Below are 23,895 nucleotides of genomic sequence, written 5' to 3'. Positions count from 1 at the left end.
AAAAATATAGCCATGCTACCTTTTCCCTCAGTTGTTTCTCTAGGGAATGAGAAAATAACAACCTGCAACTTTGGCCTTAAAAATCAGGGTACTGATTTTTAACAGCTGTTACTAAAACACAAAAACTATACTGTTCAGTTTAAAACATTTGTTCCTTCAACATAATCTGAACTGTGATTTCACATTTAGGAGAGGATTTCAATTCAAACTTGGATGCAAGATAAAGAAGTCTGTCAAATTTCTTTCCACCCACACAAAATTCTTCCTACACAATTTCCGGTGTAGTATTTTACACCATTTGAGTATAAATCAGTTTTATTCTGTATAATAAAAATGTTTATTTTTTGATATGCAAGTTTTCTTCAAATATGGTTCATGCATTAGATATTCAAATTAGAAGGGAGGAAGAATTGACTCTTGTGTCAAGTTAAAAGCTTTTATTGGCCATCTTAGTTTCTTTCCCTCACCAAAGCTCTTCAGAGTTCCTAAACAGTCCTTAGAATGTCAGAAGTGGTTTAAAAAGTTACTAGCAGAGTCAAGAGAGGGGAAATGAGCAGCAGCAGTTTGGCAAGTTTCGTCTGTAATTTTCAACAGCCCAGATTTTTAGACCTCCTTCTTCTCCAGTAAAATTTTGTGCAACTCATCTGCATCCTGACTTGTTTTCACTCTTATCAATATAGGAACAGGGACGGTAGCATTCTTCTCATCAATGGGTGGATTTGGAACACAGACAATGAGCACGTTGTTCTTCCCTGTTCTGGAGCATGGCATCTTAGGAGGCACCAAAATGTTCAGCAATATGTTGCCTGCAACAGAGTGAAAGTTGGGGAAAGAGCAAAATAAATACAAAATATGAATGTCTAGGTAGTAGTATGGTGACCTGAGGTATGAGAAAATCAGGTGTTACTGATCCACCTAGCCAACCAGAGGCTGTTCCACCTGGCAGTGGTTCTCTCAAGGTCTCAGCCACAGCTCCTTGCTACAAGAGATGTTTTTATCTGGAAAAAGCTTGGGCTCTGTTACTGACTTACAAGCCTCCATTATTTCCTCAACTCATTTCCTCACCACATTAGCTACTATTCCTAAAAATGGGCAAGATCTCATTGTGTTAATACTTAGCAATTAAAAAAGAAAAACAAATTCCTGAGATCCAGTGGCCAAACACTACATGGTTGATAAGCCAAACTTGCAATAATGGCTGTCAGTGCTGGTTTGCATCAAGATTCCAAGCACAAATAATTTGTGAAGTCATCCAACTATGTGCTAGCAACTGCACACATCCAACTTGGGACACAAATCACAGCCACTGCTAGATGTGCCTGTTGTTTACTTATGTGTAAAATTCTACACAGTTGTAGGCATGAGAGCAAAAAAGGACCATCATAAATATCTTAATTATTTGAAAGAAGCCAGAAGCCTTTGACTTAGCAGTGGCTTGGAAGTTTACTGAACTAATAATAATAATAACATACCTAAGTTGGTATCTGCCCGTACTAATAGCTGAATCTTCTGATTTCCTGCATGTTTTAAGTGTAGCGTTCCTATACCTTTTTCTTTAAATTCATTATCTTTCTTGTAAAAAACTTTGCACCTGAAAAAAGGAAACATAGACAAGATTCATTTTACAGAACGTGCATGAATGTGAAAGGTGAATAAAAGCCTCCAAATAGCTTGCATGTGGCAAACACCAGCATGCAAACAAATAATACATTTAAACTCAGGCTGGAACTAGCCAGACTAATAGTTATATAAATAGTCCTTCCAGAAAAGATCTCTTTGCAACATGATAAAACTATTTGTTATAATCTTCCATAGTATACCAAAAATAATGGCCAAGATTTAAAGAACCATGAGCTCAAGGGGGCCTCAGATTTACTCTGAGAAACAGCAGCCCCCCAGCTGCACATAAAACTGCCTTTAAACTTTAGGGTGTTTTAAAATGAGCGCCTGACAAAAAGACTGCAGGTCTTTGGGTGAGACAAACACTAAGCAGTTCTTTGAGTCACTCTGTGCCAAAACAGAGGCAACCTGTAACTTGTACCCCCTGGAATTATCAAAGTTTGAACTCCAGTAGTATAAAGAGATACAAAATAGCTTGGGCAAAAGAAATTTCGTTTAGTTTGTAGTTGTAATGCACGATAAACTGCTAAAGACTTTTACTCACACATACAAAATTAGGGGGAAAAACATACTGAACTCTCTACAGTAAGAGCATGATCGTGGTAATAGAATCAAAGAACACAACTCACTTCTTTGAGTAGAAGGCATCATCTTCCTTTATTTCATTCACTACTGCCTTTGGTGGCTCCTCATCTTCTTCATCACCCCCTGTAGGAAGAATAATTTCAGGTAAGTGTTACGTATATACAAGAAAAGACACTGCAGTACGTAAAAATCTTTTGATGTTTTAAAAATACATGGGGATATTAGATATCAGATACAGCTACCTGGTTCACATGGCATAAAGCCAAACTATGGCTTGACAAGGAGCAACTCACAAGTGCTTTACTTTTCCTCCGTTGCTCCACAAACAGCAGCCAAACCGTGGCTTGGCGTTGCATCCAAACCTGGGCTCATGGCTGGCCTTGCCCCAGACAGCTGTGACCTGAAAGCAAGGTCTGTTTGTGGCTTACCACTCACCATTGCTTGTTTGGGGAAAACAAACCATGAGCTCAAGGTTCGGCCATAACACTAAGCCAAACCATGGGTCAGCTTCTGGTTGCATGTGAGCAAGATCACAGTATGTCATCAGTATAAAATATATTTCTAAAAAATCTCCAAACAATGTGCTAGAGAGAAAGAAGTTACAGATATTAGCAGGGGTCGGCAACCTAAGGCCCATCGGCCACAAGTGGCCCACAGGGGTCGTTTAACCGGCCCACGAGCTGCCCCTGAACCGAGCCACCTGCTCAGCAAGTCCCTGCGTGCTGCACTAAACCGGTGCAGGGACTTGCTTCCGTGGCGCCGGAAATCGCGTCTGTGCATGCGCAGACGCCGGAAATTGTGGGCACACGTGCTCACGCAATCTGGCCCACGGAGGGACCTCCGCTGGAGTGAACTGGCCCTTGCCAACCCCTGGATATTAGAATATATTTAGAATATAGAATATATAGAATATATAGAATATATAGAATATATTTTAAGCTGTGCTGATTAGCACTAACACTGCTGCATTTCCCTTCTACTTCAACACTTACATTTATAAGCCTTGAACATTAAAATATGGCTTATAAGCTTTCTACATTTCTTAAAAAACACTCTTGATTAAAATTATCTACTTGAACTGTAACTTTAAAAGCTTACTTTATTTTTTCCTAATTACCATAAAGTAAATAACAAAAAGGTTTATATATATAGAGAGAGAGAGAGAGAGATTCTTTGTAATAAATAACACGCCAACTATCTGACTTTTAGAAGACATCTGAAGGCAGCCCTGTTTATGGAAGTTTTTAATGTCTGATTTTTTTATTGTATTTTTTATATTTTGTGGGAAGCCGCAGTGTGGCTGGGGAAATCCAGCCAGATGGGCAGGGTATAAATAATTATTATTATCAATTATTATTATCAATTATTTATTTTTTTAATTAAAATTACCATCATCATCATCATCATCATGTGACAGGGCAGTGGAGGTGCTCTTACCCTTTTCCTATCCCCCAACCCCTGCTTAACCCAATCTATAGTTAAGGTTATTTAAATGGAAGGGGAACCAAAGCAGGGCTTTCAATAATTTCACCTACAAACATTTGTTATGGGAGTTTCAAAGTAGAAAAAAGCAGTGCAGATTGCTAGTAAAGCCCCAAATTCTATTCAAAGTCACCCAATACTAAAAGGCATTCCTGCAGGGGTCCATAAGTTTTAGCTGGCCTGGGCAGCCAGCTATTATTTGTAATCCTCAGTGACACCCTTTCCTAGAGTCCTCTGGCATGAGAAACAGATTTCTAGGGGGTCCAATTCTGCATATCAGCAGGAAGCTCACCAGATTTCAATGAAACATGGGACTGAATCCCATTTCTCAACTTCTAAAACAATAAATGTTTACCTTTATCTTCATTGCCACCACTTTCTGTCTGAATATCTAGTGCTTTGCTGGAAAATGAAGAAACAACCTTGCCTTGGCTTGTATCTTTTCCAAATAAACTTGCACTTCCAGGAGAGAATGAGAAACTAGGTAATGCACCAGAATTCAGACCAGAGTTGTCTACGCTCTTGCTAAAAGTAAAGGAGACAGTTGACATAGATCCTAGTTTTGGTTCCGTTTTCTTTTCCATTTCTGTTTTCTTTCCTGGTGCATTCTCAGATTTGTTGCTATTGAAGAAAAACGTTGAACTCTGCTGAAGATTTGGACTCCCAAATGCAGACCCAGGCTGAGTTCCAACTGTCTTGTTACTGTCACTTTCAGAACCGCTGTCACTACTCATTCCGCGTTGCTCTATCTCAGCTAAATATTTCTCATAGTCTCGGAAAATCGGCGACAGGTCACAGAGTGGATTGGCATTTACATGTTTTACTATCCAGTCACGCACCGAACAATTGAGAGCGGCTAACTGTTTATGATAAGCATCAGGGCTGCATGCTTTGCTCTCAGTGAATCCAGAGGACAAGGGCTGCTGGCTCTCACCATTTGCTTCCACACTTACAGGCTTTTTCTCAGTTACAGTATTATTCACTGAACCACTGGACACCACAGAACCTATTAGAAAGGAGAACATTTTATGAACTTTCTTTACAATGTTGTATGCATACATAAACCTAACCTGAACCCATTTCTAGAATGCATTCCCCCCCAATCTATTTACTGAATTTGTTCTACTGATTTGTTCCCGGTAATGCCAATTTTTAAAATATATCTATATCTATCTATCTGGATAGCTGTACCATCGTGAGACTGGGAACCAGAGCTCTGTTCCATCATGATATTGGGGTCAATATATTTGTTAATGTATCCACTATGACCCCAAGGTCTCATTGCCAACCAGCCAGTGTCAGTTCAAGCTCCAAGAGCAAATAGGTGAAATTAAAATATTTTGCCCAACTTAGAACTTTTAATGGGTCATTTGATATAAATGTATCAATTTTATATGTGAAGGAAGTAGTTGTTCAAGAAGATGAAGAAATTATCATTCATTTATTGCAGCACTATGATAGCAGAGCAAGCATGGAAAAAGTCAAGAGATACCAAAGGTGGAAGACTGGGTCATAAGGAACTTGGACACTGCACAAATGGTCTAAATGAGTAATGTATTCAGGGTAGGACAGACCAGCCCTCTTCATAACTTATTGAAATGAAAAAATGAATGACACTATAAATCCTTACGTGCTCCTAGGCAACATATAACAAGAAAAATATATATGCTTCATACTATAATGTGCTATTACAATAATATATTATAATTTAATAATGGTAAAATATAATGAGTATATGTGTGTATAATAAAATATATACAATATATCCAGATATAGATGCCTATGAACACTTAACTACTTTCTAACACAACCTAAATAGCCTTGGGGACAGAAACAAAAATATGTAGTAATTGGTATGTTCATATATGTGCAGATCTCTTGAGGGGGGAATGTGGGGGGAAATAGTGCAACTTTAAAGATGTGATAAATGAACAATAGGTAAATAATCAGCTTATGTAAGTGATTTATATACTGAACAGCTAGAATGTTTGGCTCATATTTAACCATGCATGGATATGTGATATATTTTTTTTGCCCAACAGCTTTTTGAAGCACACAATGCCAAGTGGATGATCACCTCCATCTATATGGTTGTTGATATGAGGGCTGGATGTGACACATACTTACACAAACCTTTCAGCTGACTTAATATCATTAAAAGCATTTTTACAAGTATCGTCTGATGAGAAATTTTTACTGGTGAACTTACTAAATGTAGTAGTTGTTTCAGCAGCAGTCTTTAAATTGGTGAACGATGAGCTATTTGCAATGCCGCCGCCGCCATTGGATAGCCCCCCTAAAGACTTTGTTCCGGTGCCATTGCCAAAGCCAGAAAACCCTCCACCTCCAGACGGCAAAACGAAACCTTTAAAACCTTTAAAAGCTCCACCACTCTCAGCCTGAAAGAGATGTAAAACAGTTATCTCACTTTTCAGCTGTATCCCCACAAAGTCCCATCAGTATGATTATGTTAATGTCCACCCATACAAAATCTTTGCTTCCCTTATTCAAGGTAAATATTCTACAGGACAGATTATATTTGGTTCCTGTCTGATTATCACACACATATTCATCAAATGATGAAATGTATCATTCCAGACACCACTGGAAACTAAGTATGGAATGTTCTTATCACCGAACATTAAGAATCTTTTCCATGAAGATAGTTCAGACATTTGACTTGCCTTTAACCCATGGGTACCAATGAAGTGTACATGTATGTGTGGACCAGCCAATATATGTTGAGCCACTGTGAAATTAGATTCACTATCACAAGACAAATGGTATCTTCTGATTAAAGAAAACCCAACCCATGTGGACAAAACCTGAGCGCTCAGAGTAATCACTTACTCCTGAGCCAGCTGAAGGGCTACCCCCACCCTTCAATATAGAGAGCAATCAACAGTAACACACACATTAACAAACAAAGGCTTGGCTTCGCATGCAAGGTGAGACCTTAATCATGAGTCCTGGTTCACATGACAAACTAAGCCAAACTTCGGCTTAGCTCAGTGTGGCAGTAAAAAGACCATGGAGGAACAACGTGGCTGCAGGCTCCTTTCTGTGAGCCTGTACATTTGTGAGATCCTGGTAAGTCACAGTTTGGCTTGCTGTGTCATGTGAATGCAATCAGTATGGAATTCACCAGCAATAAAATCGCTTTTAACAGACAAACTGAAAACTGCAAACATCTGCAACTTCAACTGCAACTGTCTGGCTCCTAGAAAGAGTGGTGAAATAAATATGGGAAGTATTCTATCACTCTTGTCTTCCTCCAACTGTTTTCAACATTCTGCTCTCCTTTGGGGACATTTCACACAATATGAATTTCCTAGGTACAGTTCACTTCAAACAGGAAATGTTATATTTCGTCAAAACAACCTTCAGCCATTTCAATACTTGGCTGAATTTGTGCATCATTATTTACAGTACTTTCCACATAAGAAACAATTACCTGTGCATTTTTGGCAATACAAATGGTTGGACCAAGAATCAGACATTTATTATAAAATTAGTGCATTTATGTACCTCAAACCCCACATTTCTACGCTTTGCCTTCTTAATTGCTCTGTTCTTTAAAACCTCTTCACTGGCCACTGAGAACGTTCCCACCTGCAAGTAATATTATATTCTTAGAACAAACAAGGTTCCACTTGCACACAGAAAATTGCTTCTTGATTCCCTTGTATTACAAAACTCTAATTTCAAAATACACGTTCACTTTTAACACTATAAGGCTCAACATTTTATAATAAGCAAATAGACATTGTATATTCAGCTTTAATAATAGCATTTTACAAAAACTACTTGTGAATCTTTTGTCGATAAAGGGCTTATCACTTGACTGCTACAAAAATATTTAGACTCTGTAAGCCCTGCTTTATCAAGAAACATTCCCAAATTTGCGTCAATAGCAAGTCAAATAATCTCCACTTTTATAACATAAAAAATTATGTCAATATACTTAACAGGTTTCTGCTTGAATATAGCATTTAAAATATATTGTGTGCTTCAATGCCTTTTTTTCCTAATGAAACTTTTCATTGCAACTACTATGGGATATTAGGAAAACTTGTGAAATAAGTAAAACTAAGTAAAATCAACACATTAAATATGTCAGAACATGCCAAATTGGATCCTAACTGATTTAGGGTATAATAATAATAATAATATTTATAGCCTGCCCATCTGGCTGGGTTTCCCCAGCCACTCTGGGCAGCTTCCAACCGAATATTAAAAACAGTACAGCATCAGACATTAAAAACTTCCCTAAACAGGGCCGCCTTCAGTTGTCTTTTAAAAATAAAATAGTTGTTTATTGCCTTGACAACTGCTGGGAGGGAGTTCCACAGGGCAGGCACTACTACCGAGAAGGCCCTTTGCTCTCAGAAATCCGCTCTCAGTCCAAACCTTTTACATCTTTGTAGCTGGGTTGTTTTCAGTTTCTTATCTCATCGTCTCTGTCCTGTAGTTTGCTCCAATTAAAGCCCAATTAACAGGATAACCACGAACGGGATGGGGGGGGTTGTGGCAGCCAGAGTACTCCATGCACCCAGTGCCTTTGCCTGCCCTTGCATTCCATGGGGAAGCAAGTGCCAGACTGCTAGGCAAACTGCAGGTGAGAGCTTGGTCCCTCTTCCAACCAAAGAGGAAAACAGATAATGAAATTCTCCCATCATTATCTGATTATCTCCATCTGTCTCTCTCACACAGTGTTGGGAGAAACTCCATTCCTGGAGCACCGGAAACAAGAAGCCAAAATTGAATACATTCATGAAGTTATTAGGTTGCTGATACAACATATGACACAACTCATGTACAGTTAAGGTAAAAGGACAAAAATCTGAACTAATTTTAATGGAATTAGGTTTCACTTATGGCCTTTGAGATGATTGCAAGTTTTCTAATCCAATAAAACAGATTTATGGAAATGTAGGTAGTAGCTGCTAAGGAAGACTAGAAACAGCTTTGGTTATTGGCATTTTGAATTTCAGGAAGTGCATTCCATTTGCAAAGATGTGAAAAGGTTTAATGATGCTCTGATGGGCCATTACTGAAAAGCCTAGCACCACAAACACCCCAGGACCTCTAAGCTTTTTTCTTTTGCACTCATTTGACAAAGGACTAGAATAACAGCCTTGATTTTCACTACACAAAATGTAATCTTGACACTGCAACTCTTAGGCAAACACATCCGTTGCATATAACTGACAAAACCATCCAGGGCCTGCCCAATACATTTTGGCACCTGAGGCAAACCGTGAAATGGTGCCCCTCCTCACCAGGGAAGAAGGAGTGAATGCAGATCTACATCAGGAACAAGAGAGACTGGGAACCAGGAGAGGAATCAAATCAACCTTACTTGAAAGCTGAAGTTGGAATCAAAGGATGTAAAGGGGGAGGTGATGACCCCAGAAGGCAGCTCCTGCCATTTCCTCCCTAGGGGTGAGAGGAGAAAAGCAGTGCCTCCTATCTGCTGAGATGTTGCTGTAGAGATAGCACTGCAGGGTGGGGGTGGGGGAGCTGCCAAAGAAGGCAGCAGGTCCAGCCTCCAAGAGGTGTGCTGCTGCCATTGCAGCCTGTGGATCACTTGCCTTGCGAATGAGCCAGCCCCTATACTAGCTACATGAATGTGATTGCAATTACAGTGGTGCCCCGCAAGACGAATGCCTCGCAAGACGGAAAACTTGCTAGACGAAAGAGTTTTCTGTTTTGGAGGTGCTTCGCAAAACGAATCTCCCATGGGCTTGCTTCGCAAGATGACAATGTCTTGCGAGTTCCTGCGGGGTTTTTTTCCTCCCCCCCTTTTTCTAAGCCGCTAAGCCGCTTATCAGCTGATCCGATAAGATGATAAGCCGCTAAAAGCCGCTAATCCGTCAATGGGCTTGCTTCGCAAGACGAAGAGAATCACAGAACGGATTCTTTTCTTTTCGTCTTGCGAAGCACCACTGTAATTGTTGCCCATAGATCTATGAAAGTTACAAGGGGGAATCCGCTTACCTGGTATAATCTGTTCTTTTTATTTTTAGCTTGCGATACAGTGCCAACATAGTAATAAAATGCAATCATTTAGTTTTCCATGATCTTCCTATTGATTCTAGCAACTATTTCAATTTTATTTCTAATAAAAGCATCTGACCTTCCTTACCTCTTCAGTTTCTTCTTCTTGATCCCAGTTCCTGTCAGTCAGCTCCTTTTCTGCTACTCTCTTAGCCATTGTACAGCACTACTGTATTAGAACAAATAAAACAAAAGGAGTAATCAGCCATGCTTCACATCTAGTGGTTTTTAAATAGGTGGCAAGCAACTTGCATTACCAAACACTAAATTATAATTCAGTGACTTGTGATGGATTTTTAAAAAAACTAAAATGCACTAAATGGTTCATTATGTAATGCCTTAGTGTTAAAATTAAATAAGTCACAAAAAGAGTAATCAGATTCTGACCAATGTAAACCATTTCATCCATAAAAGAATGTTGCTTTATGTATCTCAAGGTGTTCCCCAGTTGCCTGTTGAACCTACACAGGCACCAACATTTCCCACAGAAATAGTTCATTAAGAGTTTCAATATAGAATTAAAACAAATTTACAGTTTCAGTCACTTGCTACTTTTGATGGTATATGAAAACATCACATTGTTGAAATACTACTTCCTCCTTTACATAGTATTTTAGGTTTGGAAAAGGGATGTTTGTGGCACACTTGGAGACACGTAGTGGTCCAGCTATGAATGCATTAGATTTATACTCCCACTTGTCCGCTGGCTCAGTATATTTGAAGCAAATGCACAGCAAGTCATTGGGAGAAGGTAGCTACTGCATATGTACTCAATTTTATGCTTACATGGTACTTTTCACAAATTAGAATTTACTTCTTGGACTCTTGTTGGTTAGCCATCACGGATCTAGTTCAACACTTTCATCCCATATAGAATAATAATGTTTAGTATCATTCAGGAATATTTTCCATTATTTTTATGGACTGAATTATTAACACCTACAACATATTTACTTTTATCTTCCCTGCTTATCAGATACTAAGGAAACCAAATTCCAGGCGCTATGAAGATTAAAATTTCCCCACCAAAACAAAGGGCTGCATTCAACTAAACTGTTGCACTAGCAGAAGCCAGCACAATGATACCTGCTAGCGCAATGGGGCTTTCCCACTCTCCTGCCACAGTGTACACTTCCCAAAGATGCTCTGGAGGATCAGGAAAATCCCCATAGCAGCATGCAGGGGGAAGAGAGAGGAGATCCATCAGGCAAGAAGAAATACTTCTGCTGACAATACTATCTCTTTAGCACTATGTTAATTACAATCCCAAGTTTTGTGGCACCTTATCATGGCATAAAATTTGGTGGAATTAAACACCCACTTCTTCAACTACATAAAGGTCTTGAACAGCCAACTGTTTGAGATGCCTCAAACAATCATTCAAATTAGGCCTTTATGTAGCTCATGAAATGTGCTTTAAGTCAGCAAAAGCCTATAGCTGTCTACTTTTTTGTGGGCCTTTTCCTGGTTTCTCTAACAGCAGACTAACAATCAAGAATTAGTCAGCTGAAGCATTTAGTGTGTCAGTTGACTGAAAAAGATGCATGGGGGGAAAGAATAGGCAACATCCAATAATAGGCAGGTGGATGCAACAGAATGTCCCCTTCACCTGCCGTCCCTCAAAGTCCCCTGTGATACCATCTGCTCCAGAGTGTCCCTTGATCCTCTGTAAAAGATTTTTGGGTAGACAAGGAAATCTAAACTGTGCAATAAGTCAGTTGCACAAGCAGCAAGTCATAGCTGCTTATCACCCAATGTTAACATTAGCACAAGATGAGCATGAGATGCAAAATGCAATATGCAAGTGTGTACAGTGACCATTCACAACAGTAATAACTGTTGGTAACAATTATTCCTTGCTTTGGAAATTTAACTTTACTCAGGTACTGGGAAGTAACTTGAGTAAATTCTTGAGACTGATTAAGCCCCAAAGAAATAGACTGTGCTGATAAGACTGCAAAACGGCTACTACCTTAGCATAGCAAATCAACGAAGAATGCATTATCAAGTGGTGTTGTGAGCAGTCACTGTACCTACCTTGCACATATCTAAGTTCAGCGTAGAAATATCATAGGGTGCAACCTCTTAAATTTCAGGGCACATATGTATCACATCTCTGCTTTGAAGGCACAGCCAAACGAAGCAGGTTTTCTGCAGGGAGCTCTCTCACATACCTGGGCCAAGCAGGATCTTTGCATCAGCTGATAAGTTTAATCCTGTTTTGCACAGCCACTTGCCAGGTGTTCCTGACAAGCAGCTGGTTGTTGGGTGCTCTGGAAGCTGAGCAAAGGGGCTTTGCCTGTATGATGTCAGGTGTACAGCTGGAAAGTATGCCCAAAGTGGTCTGGGGGGCCAAATGGAGAAACTTGGGTGGGTAGGGGGCAAGATTGGTCTGCCTCAGTAGGATAGAGGCATATAATTTGGAATGATATGAGAAGTGAACCTGTGCTTCCCACTTGTCAAAACATTCAAGCACCATGAATTCATGTTTACTTATAGTACATAATCATTATAAGCTTCCCACTCGTACCACCACAAACCAGAAGTTCCTGATCTATCTCCTAATGCTTTCAGAATGCTGGAAGATGAAGCTATGTTTCAGAGAAGGCAAGCAGCAGCTCCTATATATGGTTGATGATGTCATAATGCAGTGGCGGCAAAGAGGAGAGCATCCTCTAGCTTCTGGGATAGTAGCAAGGGTTGTTATTCATAGTCTGTTTTCCCAACAAAAGCCCTGTAAGATAGGTTGGTATAAACAGAAAACTGAGAAAAAGCCACTTGCCCAATACAACACTGTATAATCATGTCTGAAAACAGACATGAGCTCACATCTCTTAGATGCAAACCAAACACTCTAGCTTTTCAACCATTGTGGTGCATATGAAGAGTGCCACAAGACTTAATCTGACCCAGAACCTCTTTCCCAACATCAGGCCTCCAATCTGATCAGATGAAGAAATCAAAGCGACAGTATTTCTAAACATGCATAAACTATATTTCCCACACTACTAAGTAACTGCCCTCACCACATTTAGGATAATAAGGAATAATTCTGAAGCTGGAGAGCTGACTGGCCAGCTAGCTGGAGCCCATCTATGAGTCCCATTATTTTTTTTCTTAACTGGCCCCTGCTCCTGGTGTCTCTAACAGCTGCCTTACAGACATTAAGCAGCTGAAGTGTTTACTGACAACTCTCTTTTCTTTTAGAAATCAAACTCTTGCCCTGCCTAGGACTGACAAAAAGCAGTCACTCTACCTAATTTTAACCACTTGTTTAAAAAGAGCATTAAAAGTTCACATTCGTTCCAAATTGGCCCCCGTGACCAACCACTCACACATACCTTTGAAACCCAGGCACCACACAAATCAAGCAGCTCTTATGCAGTATACACACACATCTTCACAGGAGGAATGTGCTGTAGGTGGTAAATAAAAACAAATATCAAGGCAGGACTATGGCAAGCTGCAAGGATTCACTGTTGTCAAGATTTAAAAACAGGCTGTGCCCCTGTATTTTAAACAGGACCATAACACTCAGAAGAGTTCAGCAGGAAGAAATGTTTTACTTGCCACTCAACTCCATGCCAAAGAAAAAAAGAAAAGCTTCACCACCTTGAATTTTCTCTGTGCTTTTGTGCTTAGGCTGCTGCTGATAGAACATAGGCAAGACCAGAAAAACAGGAGGTGGCAATCCAAGCCCCAAAATCAGAGCCCGTGTGCCACAGGTGCCAGGCAAAAACATTCCTCTTCCCCCAGACTAATTCTTCTTCTCTCCTTTGGCTAATTAAACAAGCTATGGCCTTTAAAACCCTGTGTGTGTGGTGATGGCTGGGTCATTGTTTTGTTTGTTAGTATGTTATGTATCTTTGTTTTTTTTTATATGGTAAACAGCCCTGTGATTCTCAGACAAAAGGTGGTATAGAAATGTAATAAAGAATATGAACAAGGATCGTGGCCAGAGTGTTTGACTTGAGGCCTGGGAGAGGCAGGGTTCAAACCCTCCATCAGTGGGGGGCGGGGCGGGGCGGTCCCTGCCTCCTCTCCAGAGGCCTCGGGGACGGGGCTCCCCCAGGACCCTCCCCTGGGCACCCTGAGGGGCCAGGCACAAAACCCCGACCCTGCTCCCCGGGGCCTGAGGGTTGTGGCTTTGCGTCTTCTTCAGTTCTCATTTCATGCTGCGAACCCTCCTGAGATCCAAGGACGAAGACTCGGCATGCAAATTCCACACACAGAAACAACAGGGTTGCCTCTCTGCGGGGAGCAAGGGCCACGAATGAATAACATGCAAACTCCCCCTTCGGCCTCGGGTCCCCCTCACCTTCCTCGCGCGGCGGCCTCGCGGCGGCCTCGCGGCTCCCTCAGCGCCGGAAACTGGAGAGGGAGCCGGCCAAGCGGCCTAGAGCGGCAGGCCGGTCTAGGAACCCGCGCGGCGCCTCCTCCGCCTCCCGCCCCAGCAAAGCCGGAAGGAGCTGTCAGCCGCGCGCGCCTAACGGCTGCCTCGGGAGCGGACTTCCGCCCGCCCGCCCCGCCGCGCGCACCGGGGGGGGGGCCCTCTGCACTATCCCGGGCCGTTTCCCGGGGAAGCCGCCCCGCTCCCCCCGCCCCCTCTAGCAGCGCTCGCTGCGGGGCTGTTACCTGATGGCGCCGCGGGCGGAGAGAAAGAGGAAGGCGGGAAGCCGGGCGAGCGCGCGCGCGCAGCAGAAAGCGCGGCCGCCACACCACTTCCGCTTCCGGCTCACCCGCCCGCCCTTGCCCCGCCCACCTGTGTTCCTCCGCAGCCGCGTGCCTCGGCTCTCCGCCCGGCCGAAGCACTGCTCCGCCGGACGCTGCCGCTCTTCTTTCTCCCTGAAGTTCCGCGCTTATTTCGAGGACTACTGCTGCTATTCACTCTGGTGCTGAAAAGGGATATATTTCGCTTACCAGGTTTCTCGTGGTACATGAAAATGTAAAGGACATATGGGCTGACATTCTGATGACGATGCGTAGAATCTACAAATATAGTTTTGCCCGTGAGGAGAACGTATTCAGCAATAAACTCTCATCTGAAAACATCCCCCAAAATCAATGAATTTGTTAAACCATTATTTTTAAAACTTTAGTTAAATGGACGGAGCAATCCTATAGTTACACTGTGAGAGATACGTAAGAAGAATTACTGCTGTATCCAAGGCCTGCTTAAGCTGGGAGAAGGGAGAAATAATGGGAAAATACCAAAATTGGTGACCCCTCCCTGCATAACAAACAAAACTCACATTAAAGTCAGATATAAGCAGGTATCAGATAGCATTCTGATCCACTTCATGGATTTTCTGGTTGCAAGGTAATAAGAATGAAGTTATGCATCACCCAATGATATTTAACTGATGGCTATATGATCTTCACTGAGGCATACAGGTGAAACTCGGAAAATTAGAATATCGTGGAAAAGTTCATTTATTTCAGTGTTGTTGTTTAGTCTTTTAGTCGTGTCCGACTCTTTGTGACCCCCCTGGACCAGAGCACGCCAGGCACTCCTGTCTTCCACTGCCTCCCGCAGTTTGGTCAAACTCATGCTGGTAGCTTCGAGAACACTGTCCAACCATCTTGTCCTCTGTCACCCCCTTCTCCTTGTGCCCTCCATCTTTCCCAACATCAGGGTCTTTTCCAGGGAGTCTTCTCTTCTCATGAGGTGGCCAAAGTATTGGAGCCTCAGCTTCATGATCTGTCCTTCCAGTGAGCACTCAGGGCTGATTTCCTTCAGAATGGAGAGGTTTGTTCTTCTTGCAGAGACTCTCAAGAGTCTCCTCCAGCACCATAATTCAAAAGCATCCATTCTTCGGCGATCAGCCTTCTTTATGGTCCAGCTCTCACTTCCATACATAACTACTGAGAAAACCATGACTTTAACTATACGGACCTTTGTTGGTAAGGTGATGTCTCTGCTTTTTAAGATGCTGTTTAGGTTTGCCATTGCCTTTCTCCCAAGGAGCAGGCGTTTTTTTAATTTTGTGGCTGCTGTCACCATCTGCAGTGATCATGGAGCCCAAGAAAGTGAAATCTCTCACTGCCTCCATGTCTTCCCCTTCTATTTGCCAGGAGGTGATGGGCCCAGTGGCTATGATCTTAGTTTTTTTTGATGTTGAGCTTCAAACCATATTTTGCATTTTCCTCTTTCACCCTCATTAAAAGGTTCTTTAATTCCTCCTCACTTTCTGCCATCAAGGTTGTATCATCTGCATATCTGAGGTTGTTGATATTTCTTCCAGCAAACCTAATTCCGGCTTGGGATTCATCCAGCCCAGCCTTTCACATGATGAATTCTGCATATAAGTTAAATAAGCAGGGAGACAATATACAGCCTTGTCATACTCCTTTCCCAATTTTGAACCAATCAGTTGTTCCATATCCAGTTCTAACTGTAGCTTCTTGTCCCACATAGAGATTTCTCAGGAGACAGATGAGGTGATCAGGCACTCCCATTTCTTTAAGAACTTGCCATAGTTTGCTGTGGTCGACACAGTCAAAGGCTTTTGCATAGTCAATGAAGCAGAAGTAGATCTCTTTCTGGAACTCTCTTTCTTTCTTGAACAGATCTCTGGTTCTTCGCATTCTGTTGTTTTCCTCTATTTCTTTGCATTGCTCGTTTAAGAAGACCTTCTTGTCTCTCCTTGCTATTTTTGGGAAATCTGCATTCAATTTCCTGTATCTTTCACTATCTCTCTCGCATTTTGCTTGCCTTCTCTCCCCCGCTATTTGTAAGTCCTCGTTGGACAGCCACTTTGCTTTCTTGCATTTCCTTTTCATTGGGATGGTTTTTGTTGTTGCCTCCTGTATAATGTTGTGAGCCTCCATCCATAGTTCTTTTATTTCAGTAATTCAACTTAAAAGGTGAAACTAATATATGAGATAGACTCATGACATGCAAAGCGAGATATGTCAAGCCTTTATTTGTTATAATTGTGATGTCCATGGCGTACAGCTGATGAAAACCATGCAGGTGTTACGGAAGACCAGGATGCTTCAATAGCAGCCTTCAGCTCTTCTGCATTGCTCGGTCTCATGTCTCTCATCTTTCTGTTGGCAATGCCCCATAGATTCTCTATGGGGTTCAGGGCAGGCGAGTTTGCTGGCCAGTCAAGCACAGTAATCCCATGGGCATTGAACCAGGTTTTGGTACTTTTGGCAGTGTGGGCAGGTGCCAAAATCCTGCTGGAAAATGAAGTCAGCATCCCCATAAAGCTCGTCTGCGGAAGGAAGCATGAAGTGCTCCAAAATCTCCTGGTAGACTGCTGCACTCTTCCATAACACCTCCGCAGTGCCACAGGCTGATAGCATCCATGCCACGCCACATTGAGGCAGTAATTGATGCAAAAGGGGCCCAAACCAAGTACTGAGTACATGGGCATGCTTCTACTTCTCAGAGGTCCAGTATTGCTCTATTTGCAGTCCTTGTTTTGCTGATTTCATTTAATCTAATTTTCTGAGATTTTTTATTTGGGGTTTTCATCAGCTGTATGCCATGATCATCACAATTAAAACAAATAAAGGCTTGACATATCTCACTTTGCATGTCATGAGTCTATCTCATATATTAGTTTCACCTTTTAAGTTGAATTACTGAAATAAATGAACTTTTCCACGATATTCTAATTTTTCCGAGTTTCACCTGTAGTTGCACTGAGATGAAACATTCATGGTTACTATATGGCAAAAATCTTCTGCAAAGGTTGTCACAGGTAATGCATAGCTAAAGATTCAGTTTCTTGAAACCATAATGTTTGGTTCATAAATTTAATTTTTTTTTATACAGTTCAGACACTGTTTACGGTGCAACACCGACATACAGTGGAATAACATCATATAAACAGAAGCTGGTTACAATAAATACAGTGGTGCCCCGCAAGACGAACGCCTCGTAAGACAAAAAACTCGCTAGACGAAGGAGTTTTTCGTTTTTTTAGCCACTTCGCAAGACGCATTTCCCTATGGGCTTGCTTCGCAAAACGAAGCTTGCCCCGCAAGCTCTGGGGATAGCGGGGAAGCGCAGCGCGTCTTCCCCGCTGTCCCTGGACCCCTTTTGAACCAAGGGGCGGCAACGGGGAGAAGCGATCTTCTCCCCTCCGCCCCTTGCTTCAAAAGAGGGGACAGAGGGGAAGGCGCGTGCACCGTCCCCTTTGTCCCCGGAGATTGCGGGGCAGGCAACGGGGAGAAGCAATCTTCTCCCCACCGCCCCTTGCTTTAAACAGGTCCGGGGACAGAGGGGAAGGCGCGTGGCGCTTCCCCTCTGTCCCCGGACGGTCTCCATAGGAACGCATTGATTGATTTTCAATGCATTCCTATGGGAAACCGTGCTTCGCAAGACGAAAAGCTCGCAAGAAGAAAAAAACTTGCGGAACGAATTAATTTCGTCTTGCGAGGCACCACTGTATTAAAAAATTGCAGGAGTAGATAAAATTAAATCTCATGCTAACATACAAATAGTTAACGAGGCGATATGCATCATATTGTGTTGACATGCAAAGTTATTTTTGAGTTGGGAAAACCACTGCAGTTTTGGAAATCAAATACTGTTGCTTTACATTTGACTATACCAAATAACATTTTGCCTTTGTTGTTATTTTTCCTTGAACCTCCCCCCACAATACTGGGAGCTTTAATATAGTCCATGCAAATATTTGCGAATCTGGATGCACTTTTGTTGTGTGTGTGTGTGTGATTAAATGATATACTTCAGAGATTATTCATCTAACGGTACTGAATCCTACTGTGAGGTTTGGTCGGTACATAGCGTATGGCGACGCATGCCAAAGGCAAACCCATCTTCCAGAGTGTCTTCGCAGGCCAGGAGTTTTCATCATCTCTCAAAAGTGATGGTTTAGTTTTATTTAGGAACCTGGAGTTGCATCCAGCACCACCTTCCATCTAAATAGAGAATGTAAAGATTATAGCTTTGTCTCTGCAGGGAATCAAAGGGACATAAAGAGGAATGGAAAAGGTAATCCAGAGCTGCCGCTAGAAGGCACATTCTATTTACATTGAAAAGGTTACTACTCACACTATTTTCATCAGCTATCTCAACAGGACAGCAGAAAATCTTTGGTTTCAATTGGTGGTCTCTAACTCAGGGCAGATTACTTCAGGTGCAGCTTTTCCTTGTTCTAAGTCAGAAAATAAGAAGCTCACTCCAAAAAGCCATGCTGAGATTTAATAAATGATACAAAGGAAAGGTTTTGAGGGGAGTAGAGGTTCAGTACAGATTTCATTTTTCTGAAAGTGCCTTTTTAAAAAAGCACTTTCCCAGTCTGCTGTTTGTATAGTCAAAATCATTTGCAAACAAACATATGCTGATTGTCCAATTGTTAAGAGTAAAAGGGAACTCCACTCCCCCCAGTTTAAAAGGTGAAGAATGTGCCAAACTGGTTTTGCAGATTTGAAGTCCTCCTCACCACTCTAGAACTGTGCAAACACCTACAAATCAGTTGGCTTTGCAGGTTATGCAGTTTTACTGTGTTAACGGAGAAATCCGAGGGCTCCCTTGGAACGAAAAACAAGGACACCAGCCAGGAATACCAGAGCAAAACAGCAGCCAGTAGGCTTGGTCTTTATTGAAGATTGTCACGACAGGACTCCCACCTGCCACCAGATGAAACAAAATGGAAGCCCAGAACAAAAGAAGACCCCAACTTTTATTAGTTACTAATCCCCCAAACTGCACCCCTAGAACTACATCACAACTACATCATTGACACATCACAAAAAAGGGGTTGAGGGAGGAGTTGTGGAGGTAACCTAAGTGTCTTGTCACCTGGCTGGTTCCTCCTTTCCCCCTCCCCAGAGTCACTTCCAGGAGACAAAGGGGAGCTGGCAGTTTCCTGCCCCCAGAGGGAAGATCTGATCATTGTCCTTTGTTCCAGTCCATGTTGAATCCACTCCCATATGCAAGTCCTTTGTGACCTTGATGGTCTCCTGTCTGGGACCATCAAAGTTGTCATCCCAACTGGGTAGGGCTCCAGTGTATGTGCTGGCATGGTTAAGGGATTATGGCCGTCCTGTATCAAACCATCCCTCTTTCCTTCCTTCATGGAGTAAAATAAAAGTGGACTGGTGTAAATCCGATGTATGGTTGATTTACTATGAATTTATAACAGAAATGTTGCGTATGTTGTGTGTGTGTGTGTGTGTGTGTGTGTGTGTGTGTGTGTGTCGTGTTTGTACAAACCGAATGATTGGGGGGGGGGGGAGTTCCTGCAACAACTGTGATCAGCAAGAGTTTTCTTATGAGTTTCATTGAAAATAACTTTCACACGTTAGTCTGCCAAGCAGCCTGGTCAGGCTGTATAAATTGAATGGGGAAGTGACATTGCATAACGCAGCTGAGCATTATGGACTGCACAAATCTGTATTCTGAATGAACTATGAACTTCAGAAGCCTCTGTAGTCTGAGTCATAACCAGATCCTTCTGGTGTTGCAGCTTTAGACTTGCTCCTGTGTGGACTCAGGCCTGGGCTTGACGGTGCAAACGCTACCTGCATCGTAGTCTCATTCCAGAAGACAGGCAGCCCATATCTGCTCCAAAGCAAACCTAACTTCGCAAAGGGCATATCACAACAAAAGGGGAGAGAGTGGCCAACATTATCCCCACACTTTCTTGACAGTGGTTTTGTACAGTTAGCAACCAGGGGTTGTTTCTCTTTTTCATAGTGTTCTCTTCTGCTAAACATGCCCACAATAATCCTTGTGGCAGAATGGTAGCAGCATACCCTCCAAGTGTCCCTATTTTCCAGGGACAGCCCCCAAATTACAGAAGCCGCCCTGGTTTCTGATTTGATTCCGGAATGTCCAGGTTTCCCCTTTTCCTCTCCAGGAGACTTTGGGGTGCAAAACTTGTGTTCTTCCTCTGATACGCATTTGAGAAACTCATTCCTTAGCAAGCCTGCTAGAAAATAACCTGTTTATCATGAAACAATGCTAAATTGTGCCATACCTGCATGCATTTTATACAGGTATAGAAAAATTCTGGCTCTGACAACAGCCTAATCCATGACCATGTTAAAATCTCCTATACAGAAGCAATATTCTTGCACCTCAGGATCCAGATGACATGGGGTCTTCATTGCTTGTGTCATTGCCTTGCTGGATAAAAATGACATTTTGTTCCGAGATTATAGTAATTCTGAAAATCAAACTCCATCTGTTCCTAAGTGAAGAAAAGCACTGGGAAGCCCAAAAAAAGAAACTGTTTCATAAATAACATCTGTTGCCACCTACAAAACAAGGATTACATTCATAATTTGTCTAAAATTAAAATAAATTTGTCTAAAATAAAAGCAGAAAATGGCCAGTTGCAGCTTTTAAAGCAAAAACAACTTTAGATACATACAGCTTTTCATTCAGAAGATCTGAATGATTAGAAAAGGGTAACAGGTAGAAACTAGGAGAATTAAAATTGCACGATCAGATTTCACTAGATGCTCATAGTCCATATAATTATTTTACATTTCCTTCCACAAGTCCACAAATTACCATAAAGGTAAAGGGACCCCGTGACCGATTCTGGGGTTGCGGCGCTCATCTCGCTTTACTGGCCGAGGGAGCCATTGTACAGCTTCCATGTCATGTGGCCAACATGACTAAGTCGCTTCTGGCGAACCAGAGCAGCACACAGAAACAACGTTTACCTTCCCGCCAGAGCGGTTCCTATTTATCTACTTGCACTCTGACGTGCTTTCGAACTGCTAGGTAGGCAGGAGCAGGGATTGAAGAATGGGAGCTCACCCCATCGCGGGGATTCGAACTGCCAACCTTCTGATTGGCAAGTCCTAGGCTCTGTGGTTTAACCCACAGCGACACCCGCGTCCCTCACAAATTACCATACTCCAAACTTTCAGAGACAACCCCTAGGGGCTGAGGTCCTTTTGCCTACAAAATATTTGACGGGGCTGCCCCTCTACAGGTGATGGACATTGCTATTCAAATGGTATGTGTTCGCCATGGCTTGTCAATTATGAGGGGTAGGACATACATGGCCCCCCAATATTTTATTCAAGTTGGCCCCCCTGCTTCAAACCAGTAGTAAAGAGTGTACTTCAAAAAACTTTATCAGGTTACACATTTGTGTAGCACATTCATGTTTTATGGGGGTTGGATAACCTAGGATATGTTTGTTTATGATGCCACTTTCAATTACAACTGGCTAGAAATTATTGGAGGAACCAGAACATCTTGTTATAGGGAAAGTGAAGACCATAGATCATCCCAAAAACTGGCCATGGAAGGGTCATGAGAACCTTCACAAAAGCACACAGTGGAGGAGAGTTTTCTGGCTCCCACTCAATGAAAAATTCGAACTCCGTCTGCAGTGTCTGCCCAAATCTTTAATGCTCCCATCAGTGTGATACATGGGCAAAATGCCATTCAAAGGCACAGCAGGTGCCACACATGGCCAAGCAAGCAAAGACATTGATCCAGGAATGACATATACCCCAGTTTAAGAGCTAACTCCTCTTAAGCCCCCCCCAAATATTTGAGGGGGCTGGGACTCCCCCCCAAAAGTTGATGGGTATTGCCATTCAAATGGGAGGGGGGTGCCATGCCATGTGATTGATTGTGCAGGGTGGAGCTTACTGCCCCCACCCCATATTTTATTCAAGTTGGCATCCCAGCAACCCTGTTGTTAGGGAGTTGGGCCGGTACTAATTTCTCACCCATGCGCAGTGATCCCATGTTGAAAACAAACACATTTGTATCCACTGTATTAATGCGCCAAGGGACTTTTTTATGTGCCTTACTGACCAACAGGTGGCGGAAGGAGCGAGCCAGATTCTAGTGAGTGAGACTGTCCTTGGCTACAGTACTGGTTTAACCCTTTTACTGGTCAGAGCTGGCTGGAGAAGCTAATGGGCAGAGGGATTAGGAGAGGGAGGCTGGGGGAAGAAGTGGAAACTCAAAGCAGCTTAGGTTAGATTTCTTTTCAAAACTATAGTTAATATATATTTTTTTAAAGTAAACAAAGGAATTGTACTGCATGGAAAAAATATTATTTACAATTTTAAAAAGATACAACGAATTTTCACTTTCATAGTTGACAATTTTAAATATTGCTTGTAGATAGATAGATAGATAGATAGATAGATAGATAGATAGACAGATAGATATCTTATTTCAGTAACTCCGGAAAAAGTGTTAGGAGAGGCAAAACATTTTAAATTAAAGGAAACTGAAAGAAAATAGAAGACTATCAAATAATTAATCCTAATAAAACAGGGAGAATACATTGTGGACAGATGGTAGACTTTGAGAAAGCCCCCAAAGCAAAATTTAAACTGAAAACGCATAAAAATACCAAGATGAAGATTTTAAAGAGAATGAAGATAAAAAACACACCTGATGACTAGAAAAGCCAAGGGAAAATTAAGAGAAATGAAAGAATGTCAGGGGCAAAATCAAGTTTCTTTACCTTTCAACCAACAAGTCTTTGGATGTAAAAAGAAGCCCAGTCAAGGGTAGGAGGATATGAAGTCGGCTTCAAGCAGCATGAAGAATAAATATAGAAAATAGAAGGCTTTTCATTTAAAAGGCAACTGGAGAAGCCATTTCGTAAAAAGAACAGGAAGGGGTTTCTGTTGCCAAAGTTAGAAAAAACCAAGATTGGGGAGATTTTAACAGAGGTACGACTTGAAAGTGAGAAGGGTCCAGGGGGATCCAGGGGGAAAGAAAGCTGTGCATGTGATAAAGAGCAAAGCAGAGGCGCAGAAGACAGCAGAGTTCCATTTAATTTCATGTTAGCTCAGGATGCAGCCAATGTGGGATGCTTTTTGGGGACTACAGATAAGCTCCTTTCCTAATGGGCAGAACTTCAATGTACTATTTCTAATGTGCCTTCCAAGGAGTAGAACAGGCATCTCCAAACAGAAGTAGGGCATGATCAACAATCCAAGATAAAAACTGGCAGTGATCTCCCACCTGGAGGCAGGGGGGGCAGGGTGTTTGGGTTGGGGCTGGCTTCTTTGCTGGGGGGCTCTTTTCTTTCCTGGGGGGGCAGTGGTATTTGGGTGGGGGCTGGCTTCTTCGCTGGGGGCTTCTTTCCAGGGGTGAGAGGTGGGTGAAGGGTGGTTGGGTGGGTGCTGGCTTCTTTCCTGGGGGGCTCCTTTCCTGGGGGCTTGCATCTT

The 23,895-nt window shown here is 42.2% G+C and overlaps 1 protein-coding gene and 1 long non-coding RNA gene across 14 annotated transcripts; one reads left to right on the top strand and one right to left on the bottom strand.

Moving 5' to 3' along the window:
- Nucleotides 1–417: 417 nt before the first annotated feature.
- On the bottom strand, nt 418–14,520 carry NUP50 (nucleoporin 50). Of its 13 annotated transcripts, XM_081191773.1 has the most exons (11): nt 14,383–14,520; nt 13,089–13,163; nt 12,288–12,481; nt 10,834–10,893; nt 9,836–9,916; nt 7,216–7,299; nt 5,897–6,086; nt 4,043–4,693; nt 2,250–2,328; nt 1,473–1,591; nt 418–806 (listed from the first exon to the last, which is right to left on the bottom strand). In XM_081191773.1, exons 5-11 carry the CDS (start codon nt 9,902–9,904, stop codon nt 604–606), a joined length of 1,395 nt encoding a protein of 464 aa, XP_081047899.1. In that variant the 5' UTR covers nt 9,905–9,916; nt 10,834–10,893; nt 12,288–12,481; nt 13,089–13,163; nt 14,383–14,520; the 3' UTR covers nt 418–603. The 13 variants fall into 13 exon arrangements, with proteins under 13 accessions (XP_081047899.1, XP_081047900.1, XP_081047898.1 ...); XM_081191774.1 differs by lacking the exon at nt 10,834–10,893 and having other exon boundaries at nt 12,272–12,481; XM_081191772.1 differs by lacking the exon at nt 10,834–10,893 and having other exon boundaries at nt 12,278–12,481.
- Nucleotides 14,521–21,479: 6,959 nt separating this feature from the next.
- Nucleotides 21,480–23,057, top strand: LOC308586016. The gene is made up of 2 exons (XR_014007719.1): nt 21,480–22,830; nt 22,867–23,057. It is a non-coding gene; the product is annotated as an uncharacterized lncRNA (long non-coding RNA).
- Nucleotides 23,058–23,895: the final 838 nt, after the last annotated feature.

Source organism: Podarcis bocagei, assembly GCF_964188305.1.
Source record: "Podarcis bocagei genome assembly, chromosome: 4".
Lineage (NCBI taxonomy): Eukaryota > Metazoa > Chordata > Lepidosauria > Squamata > Lacertidae > Podarcis > Podarcis bocagei.
The sequence above is the reverse complement of the archived record's forward strand: the minus strand, read 5'-3'. Positions and strand labels throughout refer to the sequence as shown.